Consider the following 18,359-nt stretch of genomic DNA (forward strand, 5'->3'; position numbering starts at 1 on the left):
CAATGGTTGCTTTTGCACTACAATGACAGAATTGAGTAGTCGAGACAAATACTGCATGATGCACAAAACTAAAAAATTTATTATCTCAACCTTTACAGGAAAACTGCTGACACTTCCCATAAACAAAAATTAGTAAGAGACACCAAAAAAATCCCAGATAATCGAAAAACTAGAACCCGAAAGCTTCTGGAAGAAAACATAGCGAGCTCTCTTCATGATCATGGGGTAAGCAAAGATTTCTTAAGGACAAAAGAATGTTCTAGCCATAAAAAAAGCAAACTGTTCTTTATGCAAATCCCCAAAAAGTTCTTCAAAATATATTAAGAAAAAGTAAATGTATATCTGAGAAAGGGCTGGATTCATATGATAAAGAATTCCTACACATCAATCATAAAGAAGACAATTCACTAAAAACAAAAAGTTGGCTAGAGTATTAAAAAAATAAAAGATATATAAGTAGGCAGTTTCTTTTCATGAGACTAATGTGTTTATTTCTCCAGCTTAGATGATTGTTTCGCTGATAGCATGTCACTGTCAGCTGCCTCCAGGAATTACCTTTGGTTAAAGGGAATGCTTTGCCCAGGTCTCACCCCATTCCTATGGCAGCTGGCATTTAATGACTGGCTGATATCTCCCTTCCTACACCATTATTTGATGAAATTTAAAATTTAAATTAAAATGTAAAATTTTTGTTTCTTGTTTAGAAAAACATTTGCTTTATGTCTCCCTCACTACCCTGCGCAAAATTTGAGTTTGAGGCAGGTAAACCTGAAATCAGCAAGAGCTATGCTGTGTCCTGGGAGATCCTGATGTCTAATTTAGGAAGCACCCAGTCTCCCTAGTCAGGGTCCTTAGAGCTTCATCATAGTGACTACACACTGGCCACTTGAGGGCACTGTGGATCCACTGAGTGGGCCACTGATAGCACTGTCTGAGAGAGAGAGGGTTAAGGGAGACAGTCTTGATTTCGTCTCTGTATCAGGGATATTACTAGATGAACCAGAGGTACTGCTGGCACAGGAAGAGTTAATCATAGTCTTATCAGACCAACCGATATGCAACGTGTATTTGTCATGACAGGAAGCCATGAACTGCAGCCTTGTGTGGCCTCTCTAGCAACCTAGGTTTGACGGGGAGTGTGATGAGGGTTTCAGCAGGGCAGCCTGGGTAACCCAAGCCAGGTGGAGACAAAGGAGCATCTGCCTCAGATGAAAATCTCAGAATCTGTGGGGATGGCTCTCTGCCCGGAAGCCTGCCCCCTCTCGCTCAGCACAGCTAGCTTCCCCTGCCCTGCAGGAAGCTGGACAGGATGGGGGAAAGCCTGAGTTAGCTGAGCTAGTCCTGGAGTACAGGGTGCCTATGGGAGCCTACAGGACGATGACATCAGAACAGTGACATCACAGTAAAAACCTCCAAAAACGGTGAGGAGGAGCAAAAGCCCTGCTTTCTCACCCCAGGAGACCAGCACCCTGAGCAGGGAGATGCTTAGTCCTGACCTGCCTGACTCTGCCTGGAACACCAGGCTCCTCTGCCGTATCATGCTTTGTCTCCTGGGAGCAGGTGAGTCCTGAGTACAGGTGGGACACCCCTGCATCCACAGCGCTCAATTGTTGCTGAAGTGTCAAACTCTCCTGAGCTGAGTCTTCAGCTTCTGTCTCCTTCCTCCACAGGTTCAGTGGCTGCTGGAGTCATCCAGTCCCCAAGACACCTGGTCAAAGAAAAGAGGGAAACAGCCACTCTAAAATGCTATCCTATCCCTGGACACGACACTGTCTACTGGTACCAGCAGGGTCCAGGTCAGGGCCCCCAGTTCCTCATTTCGTTTTATGAAAAGATGCAGAATGATAAAGGAAGCATCCCTGATCGATTCTCAGCTCAACAGTTCAGTGACTATCATTCTGAACTGAACATGAGCTCCTTGGAGCTGGGGGACTCAGCCCTGTACCTCTGTGCCAGCAGCTTAGGCACAGCCCTGGAGAATTACTGGCTTTCTGTACCCAAACCCTCCTATCTCAGTTGGGGATGTAACAGGGAGAAGGAGGTGGGGGCTGCCACACAGCTTTAGTCAAGCCCCAGAGATGCTTCTATTCTTTTCTAACATTTTCCCCTGCCCTGCTGAGCTCAGTGAGAGCTCCTGCACTTGTGGGCTCCACACCTACTGGAAGTTCTCACATCTTAGCCAGTACTTTTTAATTCCTAGCAAGTGGCGGGAGCTCCTACTCTGTGCCAACATATGGGTATATGTTTTAGTGTGTTTCCTGTTGCCATACAGAATACCTGAGACTGGGTATTTTATCAAGAAATGAAATTTGTTTCTTACAGCTCTGGAGGCTGGGAATTCCAAGGTCAAGGACCCACATCTAGTGAGGACCTTCTTGCTGGTGAGGACTCTGCAGAGTCCCCAGGTGGCACAGGGCATTACCTATGAGGGGGTTCATGAAAGATGGTCAAACTGGCTTTTATAACAGACCCAATCTCATAACTAATTCCTTCTATAAATCATTAATCCATGAATGGATTAACCTTTACGAGGGCAGAGTCCTTAAGACCCAGTCACCTCCCAAAGGTCCTACCTCTCAACGCTGCTGCATTGGGAGCCAAGTTTTCAATATATAAATTATTTAGGAACATAGTCAAATCATAGCAGTACACATTGCGGGTTTTTTTTGTTCTTTTTTGAGACAGGGTCTCACTCTGTCACCCAGGCTGGAGTGCAGTGGTGTTGTGATCATGGCTCATTGCAACCTTGAGTGCCTGGGTTCAAGCAATCTTCCTGCCTCAGCTGCCTGAGTAGCTATGACTACAGGGACACATCACTACAAGGTGTGTCCCCAGTTCCTCAGTTCCTACAAGGTGATGTGTCCCCTTGCCTGGCTATTTTTTTTTAATTTTTATTTTTGTAGAGATGAGGCCTTGTCATGTTGTCCAGATTAGTCTCAAACTCCTCAAGTGATCCTCCTGAGTTTATGTGTTTTAATGCAGAGATAGACATTAGCATATCCACTTTATAAATGTAGAAGATTTCAGTGTACCATTTTATAGATAGAAAGCTGTAGCTCATGAGCTTCTCCAGTATTTCATATTTCCAAGGATCAAAGGCAGGATCCAAACCTACGACTCCATGCCTCCAAAATAAAATTTCTAAAATTCTATAGTGTTTCCTGGGCCTTGGTCAATGAGCTACAGCAGAGCAGTATTCTTCCATCTCAAGACTAGCCAAACAGTAGAAGAATGTCACGTATTACAGAATGTGGTTACTATGGCTTATGGCCTGCCAACCTCCAGGACATATAACTTCCAGCCAGAGAATATTTGTCCTGTTTCAGTTCCATATAGAATGGGGCCACAATATGTCCTAATATAGAGATATAGTGACAAGGGACATTTCTAATACATCAGAGGTTCAGTCAAGGAAACAGAATCCTCTAGGAATTCCAAGGAGAATAGGAGTTAATACAGGGAATTAGTGGTTATAAACCACTGGAAGGCTGAGAAGTGGGAGCGTCTCAGAAGGTTGAAGCTTGCCTTCAGGTCCACCACTAGTGATCACAAAGGCTGAAGTTGCTACTTTTGCCCAGGTCAGGGACTACTGGAAATAGCTGAGAGTCATAGTGGTCTTGCAGTGACCAAGAGGGTGATTCACAGGAAAGTATCCAGAGGTCATTGCAAATCCACCTGTCTGTTGCTGTCAGATAAAAGTCTTTATTCTGCTTCGAACTTTTCCACAAGTATAGCTTACTGGGGAAAGCAAAACTGTTTTCAGAAACTTGCTCTCAGGAGAATCTAGGAAATGTCTTTTTTTTTTCAGTTGGAGTCTCGCTCAGTTGCCCAGGCTGGAGTGCAGTGGCGCGATCTGGGCTCACTGCAAGCTCCACCTCCTGGGTTCACACCATTCTCCTGCCTCAGCCTCTCGAGTAGCTGGGACTACAGGCACCCGCCACTATGCCCGGCTAATTTTTTTGTATTTTTATTAGAGACGGGGTTTCACTGTGTTAGCCAGGATGGTCTCGATCTCCTGACTTCGTGATCCACCTGTCTCGGCCTCCCAAAGTGCTGGGATTACAGGCGTGAGCCACCGTGCCCAGCCTGGGAAATGTATTTTCAAGTCTTCTAGCTCTTGCAATAAGAGAGAGAGAGAGATTGTTGGAGGACATTTAAGGGTACTCAGTGCCAAAAGACAATCATCAGCACACCCAGCTATGCAGCAGAGAAATGGAAAGCAGGAGAATAAATTTTATATTTTCTGTCAACTTGTTCATGAACATTTATTTTATATAAATAGCTTTGCTGTTGTCATTTAGTTGTTGTTCACTTGTTAATTTATTCACTAGATATTCCTGGAATACCTATTATGTTAAAAATTTCCTTGGAATACAGAAAATGAGATGTAATTTTTCAAATTACACATTCTGTCTTTAAGAAGTCTAAAGTCTGGCAAGATAATATATCCCTAATTATTCATACACGCATTTACAATGTATAAAAGTCATTTCAATCAGTCAGTTTTCTGTCAAGGAACAGATGACACACTCAAAAAGGCTGAAGTGAAAACAATTTAACTGAAGGACTACGTTTAGATGGGTAAACAGACTTAGGGACACCAAGAAGTGTCTGAGGGACCAGGGGTTTCCAGCACATTGGGAAGCCAGTACAACTCCTGGGCCTATGGAGAAAGGGGTGGGAGGGAAATTCTGTGTTACTGGAGGTACATGCAAGTAATGAGAAAAGTTTCCCAAAGGGAGGAATTCAGGACCAGAGCTAGGAAGGGGAAGCCCAGATATGCTGAACTTTCTCTTCACTACCCTTCAATGCCCAGCTGGTGTCTTCCATTGGAAAGCCCAGCTGAAAGCCTGGATAGCACCATTTGCTGAAATCAGTCTTCAGGGGCACAGTCCAGGGCAGTACAGGGCAGGGAGGCGAGAGTGGGTTGTGGGGAGCTTTGGGTGCACATGTACAACAGCCAGCACAGCAGCTATCATGTGTATGATGTGCCATTTGCAGATGCATGTGCGAGTACACAGTGGACGGAGACCAACTTCATTCTACCTCGTTTATGTGAACTTACAGAAAATTCCCTTGTTGATTGCCAATAACAAGCAATATTGTTAATCCCATTTTCTCTGGCCTATATACCAAGTACATTATTTCAATTAATTTCTTACGAACTTCAAAAGAGAGAACAATTTACTCCCATATTACAGGTAAAAAACTGTTACAGAATTTAGATTATTTTCTAAAGGAGGTACAGCTAACAAATATAGAACTTGGACTCACCTAAGCCATACTGACTTTCAGCCTATGCTTGAAGTTACTCCACCCTATACGTTTTGGTAGAGGAAGACACTTCAGCATTGGAAACATTGAACCAAATGTCTCTTTTAGAAACAATGCATCTGACACAAATCATTTGAATAACATCTTTCAGGTGGGAGGCTACACACTAAAGAGGAAGATCCTCAGAGATGAGGAGACCTCAGTGGTTTGTCTTCTGATCCCTTGGGTTAGTGACTTTGAAAACATTTGGCTAAACTGAGGCCAATAATATATGTCTTACAGAGATTTTATACATGTAAATAAAACAGAGTCTAATACATAGCATAGGCTCAGTAAGTCTTAGGTCCCTATGAATTTTCTGACAAATCTGTAGTCAAGCAGTTATTTACTTTGTGCAATCTGGTAACAAAGGCATACACGAATTACTTTTGTCTGATTCACCTATGATTGAGACACAAAGTCATCTAAAATGTAATTATAGTAGTCTGATAATTCGTTGGCGAAACTAACACACACAGTTGTGTCTTAAGAGAAAGTGAAAATGTTGTACCTTACACCATTTCCTGTTTGATACTGAGTCTGATATGTAAGGTGTGATGCTCCCAAAAAGTTGTGAATTCAGAGCAATCCTGATGGATTCCATCTCCTGTTGCTCCAGCACAAAGTCAATACTGTACCTTTATCCTGGTTTCCTCTCTCCCTATTTTATTCTCCCATCTCTCTTATTCCTCATTCCCAAGATCCTTTCCAAAATAAACTACTTTCACCAAAGCCCAGGTCCCAGACTTTGCCTTCAGGGGCAGCTTAAAACTTTGACAGTGATAGAATGGGATGACCCTCTAAGACACTTCTCTTTGAAAAAGGCCATGGTTTTCTTTTAGTTATACTGCCATGCATTCATTCAGAAGTCTTATAGTGATATGTGAACTATCTCTTCCAAGTTCATTTTGACTCATTCTGAGTTTCCAACAGACTCACGTGGGTCTCTGCTCAGTTTAGATTCTGAGCTTATTTGTAACTGAATAGACTAAGCTTATGTTTCACAGCTTCAGGGTCTGCCCGGACTCAGAGAACCATTCATTTCTTTCCTCAGTCATTCAACAAAAATTTAACGAGCGTATGTGCAGAGTAGATCCAAGTTTTGTGGAAGAGCCAAGTTTTGTGGAACATGAGGCTTATAAGATTTTAGGGATCACTTTGAAAAAGAAAATACAAAATGACAATGTCTTGAAAACATTCTGTGCAAGGCCAGGCATAGTGGCTCATGCCTGTAATCCCAGCACTTTGGGAGGCTGAGGCAGGTGGATCATTTGAAGTCAGGAGTTCGAAATCAGCCTAGCCAACATGGTGAAACCCTGTCTCTACTAAAAATACAAAAATTAGCCAGGCATGGTGGTGGGCGCCTGTAATCCCAGCTACTTGGGAGACTGAGGCAGGAGAACCACATGAGCCCAGGAAGCGGAGGTTGCAGTGAGCAGAGATCACGCCATTGTACTCCAGCCTGGGTAACAGAGTGAGACTCTGTCTCAAATTAAAATAAATAAATAAATTCTGCGCAACTGAGAAGGCCTGAAGTTATTCTTCATTGACTTCATGGCAAATCCACTTCTAGCTAGTTACCGTGTGTGGGCACCATGTAAGTGCTTGAGAAACATCAGCACAGAAAACAGGCAAAGCTGCAAAATAAGGTGTATGTTTTCAACAAAAGAAAATTTGTAAATCAATAATGATCAAGTAATAAAAATGTAAATACAAGGAAAATATTCCTGGTAGATGTTTATCTCCCCAGAGAAGTCAGAGTATTGTTGAGAATTCTACTGGTGGATCACACCTTATTTTGATAACAATTCTCAGAGCTCTTGGATTCCATGTACCCTATCCTAAAGAATCTGAGCCCTGAGATGGAAACCTCTCCTTTCCTGTCCTGACTCAACTATGGGCAATGATTTCCTTTTCCGTGTGCCTTTTGGTCTCCCCGGACCAGGGGAGTTCTGGGCATAGATGAGAAAGCTCTTCCTGGGCTTGCCAGGCCCCAGCCACAGCCTCTCCATCAGGTGTTCATGGGTCTCCTCCCTGTCTCCACTTCAGATTCTGTAGGAATTACTCACCCAGGTTACATCAAGATGTGTAGTCACAAAAAGGGAGCCTCACGCTGAGATGTGACCTGTATCTAAAATAACAATAGTACCACTATTGGCGAGATGTAAATTTTGCACCACAGCACATTTATGTTTCAATCAATATCCTCCCATTTGTGGTTATAAGACCTTCTGAATGGACACAGGGCATTTCCCTATGACCCTAAAGGCACCAGACTAGTGTACTTCTGGGCAAATATCTCATATACATCCCTAATGAGCTTCCTCTTATTTTTAAACAAAAGAAAAAAAGGAGGATGGGTTTTCCCCACATAGTCCCTCAACTCACAGGCCAATCTCCTGCAGAAATACCCTCACAGATAGACCAAGAAATGCTGTTGTACCAGCTACCTAGGAATGCCCTAGCCTGCTCAGGTTGGCACCTAAAATTAACCATCACAAAACTCATGGGAACACAGAGGTCTGAGTTCTGTTGATGAGACTCCTATTAGGTGATGGAGACTCAGGTGGCCTCCCCTAAAACAAAGGGAGAAGTCATATCTGTATTAGTCATACATATGTGTATATGTACACACATGTATGTATTCTATTGGTTCCGTTTCTCTCTGAGGACAAGGTGGCCTAGATCCTTCCCTTTCTGGGTAAAGGGTGGAAGCAGTGTGGATCATTACTTAGTGTGTTCTGACAGCCATGTGTCACTATGTACTTGTTGTTTGTGTCTTCACATCTCTTCCTGTTACATTTTAAAGCATTTTCATAGTATGTGGTGTTGCCTAGCAGAGCATTCTCATAGCAAAAAAATGTATATCTGTATACATATGCATATATATATTCTATTCGTTCTGTTTCTCTGGAGAAACAGTATATATACTCTCTCCCTCTCTCTCTCTCTCTATATATATACTCTCTCTATATATACTATATATATATCTTCTCTCTATATATCTTCTATATATATATCTTCTATATATATCTTCTATATATATCTTCTATATATATATCTTCTATATATATCTTCTCTATATATATATCTTCTATATATATCTTCTATATATATATAGAAAGAGAGAAGAGAAGAGAAGAGAAGAGGAGAGGAGAGGAGAGGAGAGGAGAGGAGAGGAGAGGAGAGGAGGATCTATTAGGGAAATTGGCTCACGTGATTATGAAGGCTGAAAAGTCCCCCAGTATGCCAGCCATCTGCAAGCTGGAGATGAAGCAAAGACAGTAGCATGACTCAGTCCGAGTTTGAAGCCTCAGACCAGAGAAGCCAATGTTGTGTCTCTCAGCCTGAGACCAAAAGCCTGACAACCCAGGGGATTGCTAGTGCAAGTCCTGGAATCCAAAGATAGGAGAATCTGGAGTTCTGATATCCAAGGGCAGTAGAAGACACATGTCTCATCTCTGAGAGAGAATGCAAGTTCACCCTTTCTGTGCCTTTTTGTTTTCTCCAGGCCCCCAGCTGACTGGATATTGCCCATGCACATTGAGAGTAGCTCTTCCCCACACAGTTCATCAATTTACAAGCCAATCTCCTCCAGAAATACCCTCACAGACATACCAAGAAATGTTGCTGCACCAGCTATCCAGGTATGCCTTAATCTGGTCAGATTAACACCTAAAATTCACCATCACACTACCAGCGGGAACACACAGAGGTCTGAGCTCTGATGATGAGGCTCCTGTGAGGTGAATTAATGTGACAGAGCATAAAACAATATACAAATTGTATTGATCTTGACCTTAAGACTTTTTAAAACCTTCCCAGATGTCAGGTGGCTCTTTTAACAGAGGCCATCACTGTAGGCTGACATCCAGTTATCCAGAGTTTGAGAAAAGATAAAATCTAGTAAAAGGTACTTAGAGGCAAATTTGAGGAGATGAGTTATAAAGGACACCAGACTGCCATGAGAATGTCCTTTAGACTACATAAATATTAGAAACAATTAAAACAGCATATAAATGCGGAATTGTATCCTAATGGGAATAAAATATGCAGAGAGGAATGCATTTTCTTTCTAATAACCTGCAAAGAGCATATGCACTTATGTCTTTAAAAATAGTCTGCAAATTATTCCCATTCTGAGTTGTTAAATTGTATATATGTCCTATAAAATATTGTTGTATATACCATAAATTACATATATTCATTGTATATATATGTATATATTTGATTTATTTTTGTGGAGAATGGAAGGGGTGTGGCAGGTTAACTTTCCAGCTCAACTATTTGTCAGGGGCACTGATGTCATCGAGTCATTGAGAACCTAAGTTCTATTTCCCCAAGCAGGGTTGGGAGACATGAGATCCTGGCCTGGACCTGAAATGGGCACAGGGTTCTTCTTCTATGTGGCCCTTTGTCTCCTGTGGGCAGGTGAGGGCTGGTCACAGGTGGGCTTCCTTCCCTGGAATTCCCAAGGCCTCAATACAAGCCTTTTTCTTGGAATTACAGCATCGGGGTCTCTTGTTTTCTATTACAGGACACATGGATGCTGGAATCATCCAGAGCCCAAGACACAAGGTCACAGAGACAGGAACACCAGTGACTCTGAGATGTCACCAGACTGAGAACCACCGCTATATGTACTGGTATCGACAAGACCTGGGGCATGGGCTGAGGCTGATCCATTACTCATATGGTGTTAAAGACACTGACAAAGGGGAAGTCTCAGATGGCTACAATGTCTCTAGATCAAACACAGAGGATTTCCTCCTCACCCTGGGGTCCGCTACCCGCTCGCAGACATCTGTGTACTTCTGCGCCATCAGTGAGTCCACAGTGCTGCATGGCTGCCTCCTCTCTGCACATAAATGGCAGTTAGAAAGACTGAGGTTGCTCTATGTCTATCCCCACCCTGGGAAGTCCAGGCCTCCATAGAAGTCAGAGGGCCCTGGCCAGCCTGGAAGGCATACAGCAGGGGCCTTATGATCCTCAGTGCTGACGTCCATTCCTACCCCAATCTCAGACCAACTGGAAGTCACCCCAACACCCTTAGCTTGCCGAGTCTCTCTTCTGCAGCTCTCTTTTGCTGCTTGCAGAAAGGAAAAGGCATCATTAGTTGAGATTAGTGATGATTCTCTTAACCCCAAAGCCTGGACTCCTTCTCTCCCCTATGGGCTTCAGTGAATTCTTCATCTGCCCCTTTCCCCACGCTCCACTATCCTTCCACTCATAGTCACGAACCTTCACTCCCGACCTCTGTTCCTGGCTGCCTTTCTTCTATGGGGCAATAGCCTCATGGGGCCCTCTATCATTTGCCCTTCACCTATGTCTCCATCCTCATTTTGCACAAGTCTCCCCTGGCTCTCTCTGCTCCAGCCACGCTCCTTTATGTTCAGTCATTTCCTCATATGTGTTATGCTGTTTCCCACCCTGGGGATGTGTGTTTTTACAGATTATTTCTTCTACACTGAACATATGTTCCTCCCTCTTATTCCTAAGCCTCTACTTCATTCCTTACATGAAAGTATATTTCAGGTACATTTACTCTTAACTATAAACAGAAAAACTTAAATTTCACTAAAAGAAATTAAGGAAAATATTTTTATCCTTTGAGTGAAGACTTTTTTAGTGGAAACACAAAAGAACACTTGCCATAAAAAATAATACTGGATGGGCATGGTGGCTCACACCTTTAATTCCAGCACTTTGGGAGGCCTAGGTGGGTGGATCACTTGAGCCCAGGAGTTCAAGACCAGCCTGGGCAACATGGCAAAACCTCGTCTCTACTAAAAACACACAGATTAGCCGGGGGTAGTGGCATGTGCCTGTAATCTCAGCAACTCTGGAAGCTGAGGCACAAGAATCACTTGAACTCGGGAGGCGGAGGTTGCAGTAAGCCGAGATGGCACCACTGCACTTCAGCCTGGGTGACAGAGCAAAACTCCGTCTCAAAAAATAAAACAACAACAAAAAACTGACATTAGTTGTATTAATCATGTATCAAAACGCATGATAAAAAATGAAAAGTCAAGCCACAGCCTGGAAAAGGCATAAGGAATGCATGCAAATGAGGAAGAATCAGCATGACACCATTTATGCTTACAAAAGTCCCTTGGCTCCCCTACAGTTACAGGCTTCGCATGCAGTTAAAGGGCTGGGAACATATGAAGAGGTTCTGAATAACTGGGTGTGTGCAGAACTGATGTGGGCAATCCCAAGGCTGGCCCTTAGAAATAACTTGAGGCAGCCATGCATGGTGGCTTATGCCTGTAATCCCAGCACTTTGGGAGGCTAAGATGGGCAGATCACAAGGTCAGGAGATCGAGACTATCCTGGCCAACATGGTGAAATCCCGTCTCTACTAAAAATACAAAAATTAGCTGGATGTGGTGGTGTGCACCTGTAGGCCCAGCTACTCAGGAGGCTGAGGCAGGAGAATCACTTGAACCCGGGAGGCAGAGACTGCAGTGAGCCAAGATCGCACTACTGCACTCCAGCCTGGCAACAGTGTGAGATTCTGTCTCAAAAAAAAAAAAAGAAAGAAAGAAAAAACAAATAACTTGTGGCACTGTGAAGGGAGTCCTCAAGTAGACACAGAAATTAGCTGCAAAGGCTCATGGGATATAGCATACAGTTGCACTTATGGTTAAGATTTATTACAGTGTCATAGTAAATATTCAGCAGTGGATCATATGAAGAAAACACACAGGAGGAATCTAGAGGAGTTCACACATTGGCTTCCTTATGCTCTCTTCCTCCCGGGAGGGGTCACACAGAGCTCGCTTCTCCCAGCAACAAAACTGCATTAACACATGTGCAATGTTTCCGCCTGTGGAGCTCATCAGAGACTCAACACCCCAGAGGCTTTAGTGGAGGCTGGTCACGGAGGCGCTCACTGCCTAGTATGAACCCAAAATCCACAGCCCAGAAGGAAATCTGGTGTTCAGCACAATACTGTTTGCAATATCAGTCTAGGCACAATGAGCTACTCCTCTCAGTTAGGAGAAACTATGTCAGTGCAGGGCACTGCTCAGCAGCCACCTTCCCAGATGTCAGCCAAATGCCAATCTCACAAGCAGGACTTTCTAAACACCACAGTCTCAAGCCTGCTGTTGACTGTTTTCTGTACAGATACCCTTCAACTCTTTTGCCATGCCCTAATAAACTTGGGAGCTACGCAATACAGATTGACTAATGATAATATGGAAGCAGCCTGGCTCACTGGGTCATAATTTGGTGAACAACCATGAAAGAAAGCTACTTATGGCCTGCTGGGCTTTGTGGACATGGAAAGTAAGACTTCATAGAATTAAGCCAATGAGATTTTAAGATTTATTTTTATTTTATTTTCTGCAGCATAGCTGTTCTTATCTAATAGAGTGAGTACCTACAATGGGTAAAGCATTCTCATAACTTACTAAGAAAAAGACAACCCAATAAAATGGCAATACTTAGTCTAAATAGGCATTTCACAGAAAAGTAAACATAAATTACCACTAACATAAAAATAGGTTCTTCGGCCAGATGCAGTGGTTCATTCCTGTAATCCCAGCATTTTGGGAGGCTGAGGTGGGCAGATCACTTGAGGTCAGGGGTTCGAGACAAGCCTGGCCAACATGGCAAGACCCCCATCTCTATAAAAAATACACAAAATTAGCCGGGCATGGTGGGATGTGCCTGTGGTCTCAGCAGCTACTCGGGAGACTGAGGCCCAAGAATCACTTGAACCTGGGAGGCAGAGGCTGCAGTGAGCCAAGATCAACCCCTGCACTCCAGACTGGGTGACAGAGCAAGACTCCATCTTAAAAAAAAAAAAAAAAAAGAAAGAATAGGTTCTTAACCTCACTTAGAATCAGAGTATTCCAATCTGAAACAGTAAATTATGAATGCAAACTTACCAGACTGGAAAGTTTTCAAAGAAATGGTAGTCTCAAATATGAGAAAAGATATGGACTAGTGGAACTGTATTATACTACAGAATAAAATTATAACTGATATGGTTTTGTTCTGTGTCACCACCCTCATCTCAAATTGTAATCCCCACGTGTCAAGGGAGGGACCTGGTGGGAGGTGATTGGATCATGGGGGTAGTTTCTCCCATGCTATTCTCCTAATAGTGAGTGATTTCTCACAGGGCCTGATGGTTTAACAGTGGCAGTTTTCCCTTCTCTTTCTCTGTCCTGTTGCCATGTGAGACGTGCCTTGCTTCCCCTCTCCTTCTGCCATGATTGTAAGTTTCCTGAGGCTTTCTCAGCCATGTGGAACTGTGAGTCAAATAAACCTCTTTCCTTTATAAATTACATTACCCAGTCCCGGGTATTTCTTCATAGCAGTGTGAAAACAGACTAATACAATAACTATATCAGAAAACCCTTTCTGAGATATAGTCTGACAAGCAACATTTTGAAATAAATTAGCAATATAGTTGACCCTCTGTATCAGCTGATTTGGAACCCAAGGGTACGAAAGGCTGACTGTGAGGAAGGTGGGCACCCTTGGATTAGGGTATCAGCAGGGTTTCCTGGAACCAATCCCCTCGGGATACTAAGAGATGACTGCGTGTTTAAATTACTTGAGTTCTTTTCATTGTCTTTAGGGTCCATCATGGAGAATTGGGTTGTCAATATTTATTTTAGCCATTTTGAAGGTTTTAATCGACATTTAAAAATTAACATTTAAAAACAGTGGTTATACATATATACCTAACCATGGTTTTACATATATATATAAAATATATAGTATATACATTACCACAGTTTTATATCTATATATAAAATACATATTACCACAGTTTTTAAAAGTTAATTTTTAAATGTTTTATATATACATAAAACATATAATTTTTCACCTTAACAATTTTAAAATGTACAATTAAGTGGAATTACGTAAATTCACAATGTTGTAGAACCATCACTGCTGTTTCCAAATGTTTTCATGATCTCAAAGAGAAACTACACCCATTAAGCAATAACTCCATATTTCCCATGCTTCTCAGCTTCTGGTAGCCTCCAAGCTACCCTTCGTTTATATGAATTTACCAATTCTAGATAGTTAATTTATGGGAAATCATAAAATGTATTTCCCTTTGTGTCTGTCTTCTTTCACTTAGCCTAGTGCTTTCAAGATTCATCCATATTGTAGCATGTGTCAGAATTTCACTCCTTTATATAGCTGAATAATACTTCATTGTGTGTATAGACCACATTTTGTTTAGCTCATCATCAGCTGATGGACGTGTGGGTTGTTTCCACCTTTTGACTATTATAAATAATCTTGCAATAAACACTGGCCTACAAGTATCTGTCTGATTTCCTGCTTTCAATTATTCTGGGTGTATACCTAGGGGTGGAATTGCTGAGTCACATGGGAATTCTATATTTGACATTTTGAGCAACTGCCCAACAGTGTTTTACAGCAGCCTCAGCATTTTGTATTCCCACAACAATGTAAAAGCCTTCCAGTTTCCTCGCAGCCTTGCCAACACTTAATTTCTGTTTTGTTCTTCTTTTTAAAAATTATTATAGCCATGCTGGTAAATGTGAAGTGATACCTCATTGCGGTTTTGATTTACATGTTCCTAATGACTAATGATGTTAAGCATCTTTTTGAACTTTTACTTTAAATTTTAAAATTTTATTATATATACTTTAGGTACATAACATGATATTGTGAGATACATATCTATAGGAAAATGGTTACTATAGTGAAACAAATTAATATAGCCATCATCTCACATAGTTACCCATTTACTCCCTGGGGCAATAACAGATATAATTTACTCATTTAGAAAAAATTCTGAATATATTAACTATAGTATTCATGTGGCACATTAGGTCTTTAGACTTCTTCATCCTGCCTATCTGCTATCTTGTATCATTTGGCCTAAATGTTCCCATTTCCTATTCCCTCCCCCTGCCATCCTCCCAGTAACCACTATTTCATCCTCTCTGTATATTTGAGTTTTTATAAATTTCACATATAAATAATACACACTATTTCTCTGTGTCTGGCTTATTTCACTTAGCCTAATGTCCTCCAGGTTCATCTATGTTTGTTGTGGTAAATGGCAAGATCTCATTTTTTTTTTTAGGATCAAATAATACTCCATTGTATATGTATGCCACAGTTTCTTCATCCATTTGTCCATCAGTAGACACTTAGGTTGTTTCCATATCTTGGCTATTGTAAATAATGCTGCAATGAACATGGGAGTGCAGATATCTTCAAGAGGTGGGATTTCATTTTCTTTGTGTATATACCAAGAAAAGAGATTGCTGGGTCATATAATTCTATTTTTAATTTCTTTAGGAATTAAACCTACAGTAATTTTCTTAATGATTGCATCAATCTACTTTTCCACCAACAGTGTATAAAAGTTCCTTTTTTTCCACTCTTGCAACTTATCTTTTTAATAATAGCTATCTTAATGAGTGTGAGGTGCTATCTCATAGGAGTTTTGATTTGCACTTTTCTAACATTTAGTGATATTGAACATCTTGGCCATTTTTATGTCTTCTTGGTAGAAATGTCCGTTTAGGTCCTTTGCTCAGTTTAAATAGGGTTATATGTTCTCTTGCCAAAGAGTTGTATGGGGTCTTTATATGTTTGGTATATTAATCTCTTATCTGACATATAGTTTGCAAATATTTTTCCAAATCCATAGGTTGCCTTTTCATGTTGTCGATTGTTTTATTTGCTGTGCAGAAGCTTTTCAGTTTGATTTAGTCCCATTTAGTTTTGCTTTTGTAGCCTGAACTTTCTGTATGATATCGAAGAAATCATTGCCAAGGCCAATGTCAAAGAGCTTTTCCAGCATGTTGCATGTAATAAACTGAACTTAGACAGAAGACCTAAACATTAGATATTAAGCATCTTTTCATATATTATTGATCATTTGTATATCTTCTTATGAGGCAATGGCTTTTCTTTTCTGGTTGTTTTTTAGTTTCGCGTTGTCTTTAGATTATAGTAGTTTTACGATTATAAGGCTAAATGAGGTTGGGGTTGAACTTCACTTGAGAGATTTGTTGCTGTTAGTGTTTTTAGTGCATATTTCTGAAACACTTTTAATATATTGTACAACAGAGAATAAGTAAATTCATAGACATTGCTGGGAAACAGAGTTCTTACAAAGGGAAGAGAGATACAATAAGAAATAGGGAAAGACAAGGAAGAAATCTGTGGTGTTTATTTGAATTGGAGGTATCAATATGAACTTATTATTTAAAAATTATGTATTTCCTAACTCTAACCATACAATATGTAAGAAGCAATATGAAGTCGATGGACAATTGCTTTATTTCTTTGTAGTGGTGTTCCCAGTAGTAATGGGCAGAATCATTGCATGTTATTTAATTTCTAAATGTTTCTAAAAGAAACAAAGCAGAAATGGCTTCTTCTAGATCCAGAGCAGAGAAAGTCAAAAACATCTTTTGGCAGAAATCAAGGAAGTTTCATGACCCAGAAAACATAGAAAAAATCCACAGAACCAGTTTCACGGGGCTCCCACTAGCCAAACACGAGTATCTAAACATTAGAGAATAATAATGAGGACACTAAATTATAACAAATTTTTAAAATCTATAAGGCTATAATGACAATAAAAAGATGTAGGTAAGAATGTCTTCATTACAGAATAATCCTAGTTCATAAATTTAATTAGAAAATCAATGTAACCATTAATGTAGTTATAGACAGAGACCATCAGTTGATGTCAAAACCAACATCTGAAAGGTTATTGGAGACCAAGATATCTATATTGTGTCAAAGTATCACTCCACTAATTTCTTATTAACTATAAAATATAAATGATATCTTTGCAATGGAGAGATCTGATGTCTATGATGTTAAATTTAGTATCGCCAAAAATGTGTAAAGATAGCATTATGTGTTCTTGTAATTGATCAGATGCAACGGGAAACACACATCAACTATGGCATGGTATTTGCCAAAATATTTAACCTCTGATAATGTGGAAATTCTGATAGGGAGTCATTTTACCAGTGAGCTGACATGGACTCTTACAAAAATCAAGACCATGAAAATCGGAAAATATAAGTGGGCCAAAGAGACGTCTAGTTTAAAAGTAGCTAAAAAGACCTGACAACCAAAAGAAATGCATAATCTTTGATAATGTCTTGTAGAAAAAAAAATTAAAACCAAAGGACACATTGGTACAATGGGATAAAGGGGAATGTGAAGTATATATGAGAAAATAATGTTATATGAATATTAAGTTTTTGAGTGTAATAAAGGCATTTGTGGTTTTCTAAGATAATGGCCTCTTTTCGGGAGAGACATACTGAATCATTAAGAATGAAGTGTTTTATTTCAGAAACTGAGGGTAAAATACACAAAAAGAGATAAAGCAAATGTCAAAAGATGTTAATAATTGAAATACATTTTAATATTGTTTGTTGTATGATTCAGCTCTTCCAAAATTGTCAGTTTTTTAAATAAAATTAGAAGAAAAAAATCTTAAGATCTTGAAATGTTGGCATGATTTCAGTTTTGTGGTGGGTATTTATTATATTCATTTTTAATATCTTTAAAATATTCTGTAATTACCATAAAACAAACACACAAGATAAGGTTTCTTTTAGCACTATAGTGTACTTTTTCTATAGGGACAGGCTATGATTTTTTAAAGTCCCCCCAAAAGATAAGAGAATTTATAGTCTGAGGACAAAATAGTTTGATATCTCTGAGATGAGCACAAAACTTAGCTAACAATGCATGTCAAGAAGCTGTTTAGTAAACACACAGGACTATTTTAATTGAAACAGGAGATTCTGAGTTCTCTACAGGTTGTTCAAGAACTCACAGATGTTGGAGAATTGCTTGAATGTAAGCAGAGGAATGGTAGTGCTTGTCCTAAATTGTGGTTGGATAATATGTGTTTGTGTAACAGGGAAGGGGCTCTAGCAGGATCGAAACACTGTCTGTGGGGACGGGTCTCTAGTAGGACAGAAGGATCAGATGGAGCTAGAATGAATTCCCTTCAGTTCCCCACAAACACTGTCCAATAGTAGTCCTGATCTAATTTC

General features: G+C 40.6%; 2 gene segments (V, D, J or C); both read left to right on the forward strand.

The window, feature by feature from the left end:
* Positions 1-1,481: 1,481 nt before the first annotated feature.
* LOC116812570 (T cell receptor beta variable 13-like) lies at positions 1,482-2,065 on the forward strand. The segment is given in 2 exon segments: positions 1,482-1,560; positions 1,671-2,065. Coding segments are annotated over 2 exon segments (474 nt in total).
* A 7,588-nt stretch (positions 2,066-9,653) lies between these two features.
* On the forward strand, positions 9,654-10,248 carry LOC116812577 (T cell receptor beta variable 10-3-like). The segment is given in 2 exon segments: positions 9,654-9,744; positions 9,851-10,248. Coding segments are annotated over 2 exon segments (471 nt in total).
* The last annotated feature ends 8,111 nt before the right edge of the window (positions 10,249-18,359 follow it).

This window comes from Hylobates moloch, unplaced genomic scaffold (genome assembly GCF_009828535.3).
Source record: "Hylobates moloch isolate HMO894 unplaced genomic scaffold, HMol_V3 SCAFFOLD_1, whole genome shotgun sequence".
In the NCBI taxonomy this organism is placed as follows: Eukaryota; Metazoa; Chordata; class Mammalia; order Primates; family Hylobatidae; genus Hylobates; species Hylobates moloch.